Source organism: Erythrolamprus reginae, chromosome 1 (assembly GCF_031021105.1).
Source record: "Erythrolamprus reginae isolate rEryReg1 chromosome 1, rEryReg1.hap1, whole genome shotgun sequence".
Classification (NCBI taxonomy): Eukaryota; Metazoa; Chordata; class Lepidosauria; order Squamata; family Dipsadidae; genus Erythrolamprus; species Erythrolamprus reginae.
Window position 1 is genome coordinate 13,536,438 of NC_091950.1, and position 6,000 is coordinate 13,542,437.

At 44.5% G+C, this 6,000-nt stretch overlaps 1 protein-coding gene across 6 annotated transcripts in view; it reads right to left on the minus strand.

Moving 5' to 3' along the window:
- The window catches only part of LOC139163734 (transducin-like enhancer protein 1), a 111,642-nt gene that overhangs the window by 22,393 nt on the left and 83,249 nt on the right, over nucleotides 1-6,000 (minus strand). For all 6 annotated transcript variants that reach the window (XR_011558515.1, XR_011558516.1, XM_070744751.1 and 3 more), the window contains one exon: nucleotides 306-438. Coding sequence is in view for 4 of the 6 variants with exons in the window: in XM_070744751.1 (XP_070600852.1) it covers nucleotides 306-438 (133 nt within the window). In the remaining 2 variants the exon portion in view is untranslated. The remainder of the gene's footprint in view (nucleotides 1-305; nucleotides 439-6,000) is intronic.

Consider the following 6,000-nt stretch of genomic DNA (forward strand, 5'->3'; position numbering starts at 1 on the left):
GCCACTTGGTCTTGTCTGGGTTGAGCTTGAGCCTGTTGGACCTTCTCTCCATGTGGACTAGACCCATTAAGGCCCCGAGTCTACGGAGAGGGGCAGCATTCAAATCAAATCAAATCAAATCAAATCAGTAAGTAGGTAGGTAGGTAGGTAGGTAGGTAGGTAGGTAAGTAAGTAAGTAAGTAAGTAAGTAAGTAAATAAATAAATAACAAACAAACAAACAAAGATGGTGGTGAGGTCGTCTATCCCACTTGCCCCCGACCCCAGCCCATGAGGGATTATGGGGTCATTAAATGAAGAGTATTACCAAATGATTCCACCGTCTGCTTCGTTACTCCTGGACGGAACTGGGAGAGGGTGCTAGAAGATCCGGCCATCGTTCCTTCGCCTTGGGAATTTGGGGTGTTGGACTTCAACCCGGGGGTGACTGCTTTCTCTACCTGCAAAACACTGCTTATTTATTTACATGAAATCAGAAAATAAAATAAAACGCTTATTTATTTCTAGTGGACACCTCAGCATTCCACAAACACCACCAAACCCTCAAAGTCAGTTGCATTTCTTCCTGTCTATTTTTATTTTATTTATTTATATGCCGCTCATTCCAAAGCGGACTCGGAGCGGCTAACAAGTGGGATAAATACAAGATGCGCAAGGGGGCAGCGCAGGGGTGTCTGCGCATGGATGGGGGGGAGGGGGAATGGGTGGGTGGGCATGTGCACACATTCATTTTTTGAATGCCACCGTGGCTTCGAACGATCATTAAAACAGTGTTTGAAAGTTTAGGACCACCTATAATAGTGGTGTCAAACTCAAGGCCCATAAGCCGTATCCGGCCAATCAATCGCTTAAATTTGGCTGGCCTGGAAATAGCAAAGACTGGCTCACGGTGCTTCCGGCAGACAAAACAGGATGTGTTGTTGTTGTTGTTGTTGTTGTTATTATTATTATTATTATTATTATTAAAATTTGTATGCCGCCCCTCTCTGTAGACTCAGGGCGGCATACAAATTTAATAAATAATAACCGCTTTCTGCCGCATGAATCCCAGTGACCAGTTAGGTCCCACAGAGTTGGCCTTCTCTGGGTCCCGTCAACTAAACAATGTTGTTTGGCGGGACCCAGGGGAAGAGCCTTCTCTGTGGCGGCCCTGGCCCTCTGGAACCATCTCCCCCCAGAGATTTATTTATTTATTATTTATTATTTGGATTTCTATGCCGCCCCTCTCCGAAGACTCGGGGCGGCTCACAACAAGTGAAACAAATCATAAATAATGCAATTAATTAAAATATTTTAAAATTTAAAAAAACCCATAAACTAACAGACACACACACAAGCATACCATGTATAAATTAAACATACCCAGGGGGAGATGCTTCAATTCCCCCATGCCTGACGGCAAAGGTGGGTTTTAAGGAGTTTACGGAAGGCAAGGAGAGTAGGGGCAGTTCTAATCTCCGGGGGGAGTTGGTTCCAGAGAGCCGGTGCCGCCACAGAGAAGGCTCTTCCCCTGGGGCCCGCCAACCGACATTGATTAGAATTGCCCCCACCCTCCTCGCCTTTCGTAAGCTCCTTAAAACCCACCTCTGCCGTCAGGCATGGGGGAACTGAGATATTCTTTCCCCTTAGGCCTCTACAATTTATGCATGGTATGTTTGTGTGTATGTTTGGTTTTATAAATAAGGGTTTTTTAGTTGTTTTAGTATTGGATTGTTACATGCTGTTTTTATCACTGTTGTTAGCCGCCCCGAGTCTACGGAGAGGGGCGGCATACAAATCAACCAACCAACCAACCAACCAACCAACCAACCAATCAATCAATGAAACAAACAAACACATAAATAAATACATAAATAAATACATAAATGAATGAATGAATGAATGAATGAATGAATGAATGAATGAATAAATAAATATTACACACAGGCACACAAAAATAGACATTATCTACTATATAAACACACACACACACACAACTCTTCTAAAATTATACACATTCAACCTCATTTACTGTGATGGGAAAAACATACCCAGAGCCCAGAAGGGAAAAAAACAACATGACCGTATCCGTAGGGGCCCAACATTGGGGGAGGGGGGGGAATCCCCGGGCCCCATTTTGGCCAGCGGCTGTCCAGGCCCTATCTGCCGTTTTGGCCAGCAGGGCACTGCAGGAGGCATCTGTCCCATCTCCCCCAACCCTCGGCCGCCTCCGGAGAACTACAAGGCTGATCTGGCCCTCGGAAGAAATCCAGTTTGACACCCGTGACCTATCAGATAACGTCGCCATACTGAGAGCGCTGCAGACAATTGTGGTCACGCGGTTATTGTTGAAACGTGGGCGTTGAGATGTCCTTGTGTACAAATGCTTGAGGAACCAGCGTGTTTTCCTGAATGTGACCTTGAACGCAGCTTGCGTTCAAAGAGGCCGGACAGAGCTTTTTTATCTTTGCCGGTAAAAATCCTCCATTTATCTGAGGAGAGAGAGGCCACGTAGCGGAATCCGCCTCAGAACCTCCATTTATCTCCTCAGGCCAGGAAAACAAACTTTCTTTCTCTGAGAAACAAAGCCTCCAAATCGGTTAGAAAAGTGTTAAAATGACCCCACCCCCAAAAATAAAATATAAAAGAAAAGGGAAGAACCCCCATACCGCCATCCCCCTAAAGCAGGAGAGGAAGTTGATGTTTACTCAGGGACTGGATGTTTGCCACGAATATTAACATGCCTGTGGTAAAATCATTTTGATGATTTCATAGAAACACAGAAGATTGACGGCAGAAAAAGACCTCATGGTCCATCTACTCTGCCCTTATATTATTTCCTGTATTTTATCTTAGGATGGATCTATGTTTATCCCAGATGTTTAAATTCAGTTACTGTGGATTTACCAACCACGTCTGCTGGAAGTTTGTTCCAAGCATCTACTACTCTTTCAATCAAATAATATTTCCTCACATTGCTTCTGATCTTTCCCCCAACTAACTTCAGATTGTGTCCCCTTGTTCTTGTGTTCACTTTCCTACTAAAAACACTTCCCTCCTGAACCTTATTTAACCCTTTAACATATTTAAATGTTTCAATCATGTCCCCCCTTTCCCTTCTGTCCTCCAGACTATACAGATTGAGTCCATTAAGTCTTTCCTGATACGTTTTATGCTTAAGACCTTCCACTATTCTTGTAGCCCGTTTTTGGACCCGTTCAATTTTATCAACTCCAGAACTGAACACAGTATTCCAAATGTGGTCTATACAGCGGGATCACCATCTTCCTCTTCCTGCTTGTTATACCTCTAGCTATGCAGCCAAGCATTCTACTCACTTTCCCTACCACCTGACCGCACTGTTCATCCATTTCCGAAAGTCTCATTTTGGGTGCCATACAGCTAGTCCTCAACTTATGACCACGACAGAGCCCAACATTTATGTTGCTCAGGCAGACTTTTTAAAGTGAGATTTGCCTCGTTTTATGAATTTTCTCGCCACAGTTGTTAAGTGAAAAACTGCAGTTGTTCAGTGGGTAACTCGGTTATTCAATGAATCCTGGATCGCACATCGACTTTCCTTGTCAGAAGGACGCAAAAGGAGAACAGGTGACTCACTGCAACCATCATAAGAACATAAGAACCTAAGAAGAGCCCTGCTGAATCAGGCCAAAGCCCATCGAGTCCAGCATCCTGTGTCCCACAGTGGCCCACCAATTGTCCATGGGGACCTTGAGCAGAAAGAGAAGGCAAGACCCTCCCTTTCCCCTGACTCCCAACAAATGGGACCCAAGGGAATCCTGCCTGCCTCAACCAACATAGAGGCAGCACATGGACACCCGTTTCAATAACCACCTATGATACACTTGGCATCCATGAATCTGTCTAATCCTGCCTTGAAGCTATCCAGGCTGACAGCTGTCACGATCATAAGTGTGAGTCGGTTATCAAGCATCCGAATGTAAATCACGTGACCACAGGGATGCTGCAACAGTCGTAAGTGTGAACAACGGTCCCAAGTCACTATTTTCAGTGCCGATGGGCCCTAAACCAACAGTTGTAAATAAAGGACTACCTGTCGTGGCCCATGAAACAAAAGCTGAACTACACCTGAATGCGGTAAAAAGCAAATTACAACAGCCAGTAAATGAAATCAAGGGAGGAAAAACACACAGTAAAAGTTTGAGTTGTTGCAAAAATGGGAAGGGAAGGATAGAGAAAGAAAGGACGAGGAAAGGATGAGGGAAGGAAAGGATGAGGAAAGAGAAGGAAAAGAAAGATGAAAGGAAAGGAGAAAAGGAAAAGGGAAGGGAAGGAAAAGAAAGAAAAGGAAAAGGAGGAAAGGAAAGGATGAGGGAAAGAAAGGATGAGGGAAGGGAAGGAAAAGAAAAGAGAAAAGGAAAAAAGGAAAAGGAAGGAAGGGAAAAGAAAAGGAAATGAAAGGGAAAAGGAAGGAAGGAAAGAAAAAGGAGGAAAGGAAAGGATGAGGGAAGGGAAGGAAAAGAAAGAGAAAAGGAAAGGAAAGAAGAGAAAAGGAAAGGAAAAAAGGAAAAGGAAGGAAGGGAAAAGAATAAGGAAATGAAAGGGAAAAGGAAGGAAGGAAAGAAAAAGGAGGAAAGGAAAGGACGAAGGAAAGAAAGGGAAGGAAAAGAAAGAGAAAAGGAAAGGGAAAAAAGGAAAAAGAAGGAAGGGAAAAGAAAAGGAAATGAAAGGGAAAAGGAAGGAAGGAAAGAAAAAGGAGGAAAGAAAGGATGAGGGAACGGAAGGAAAAGAAAGAGAAAAGGAAAGGAAAGAAAAGAAAAGGAAAGGAAAAAAGGAAAAGGAAGGAAGGGAAAAGAATAAGGAAATGAAAGGGAAAAGGAAGGAAGGAAAGGAAAAGGAGAAAAGGAAAGGACGAGGGAAAGAAAGGGAAGGAAAAGAAAGAGAAAAGGAAAGGAAAAAAAGGAAAAGGAAGGAAGGGAAAAGAAAAGGAAATGAAAGGGAAAAGGAAGGAAGGAAAGAAAAAGGAGGAAAGAAAGGATGAGGGAAGGGAAGGAAAAGAAAGAGAAAAAGAAAGGAAAGAAGAGAAAAGGAAAGGAAAAAAAGGAAAAGGAAGGAAGGGAAAAGAAAAGGAACAGAAGGAAAAGGAAATGAAAGGGAAAAGGAAGGAAGGAAAGGAAAAGGAGGAAAGGAAAGGAGGAAAAAAGGAAAAGGAAGGAAGGAAAGGAAGGAAAAGAGAAAGAAGGAAGGAGGACGGAAAGGAAAGGGGGAACTTCATTAAAGGCTGTCCAGAATTTGGCATTCTCACCACAGCAGAGCTTCAGTTTTGGAAGAAGGACAGGCCTTTCGGGGCATCTTGCCAGAGAGGAGGAGGGGGGGGCAGGAAGGTTGCAACAGCCGGCTTCCCCAAACGTTCCTGCAGCTGTTGGGCTGCCGTTGCCAAAACGAGGGTCTGGAAAACCTCCAGGGCCCCCAGAGAGTCATTAGAGGGATGCCTCTCTCCAGCCCTGATGTTCAGGGAGGGATTCTGACAAACCCACATCCCTTCTCTCTCTTTGCAGGCTACGGAAGCGCGATGGAGCAGAAAACAGCTGCTGCCTAAAAGTCCTTCTCACTTCACTACGAAATCGGGCTTTGCCCTACAGGCAGTCTTCGACTTACGACAATGCACTGAGTGACGGTTCCAGCTCACAACGGCACTGACAAAAGCGATGTAGGACCCGTTTTCAGAGCTACGACATTTGCCCACACCTCTGTGGTCACGAGATCAAAACTCAAGACGCTTCCCTGAAGGCTCCGGACCAACAGTCAAAACGGAAGTCCTTTTTTTTGCCTCCAGGTTTGTCTGTTGGCCTGTTTTTTTCTCTGTCTCAGGCTTCAGAGAGGCCTGGGCACATGCACAAGGATTGGGAGGGATTGTGCACATGTGCAGGGACAGCGTGGGGTAGGGTAAGCATGCGTGGGGGGAGAGAATGGGCATGGGGGCATGCATACAAATCTAATAAGTTGTTATTATTATTATTATTATTATTATTATTATCATC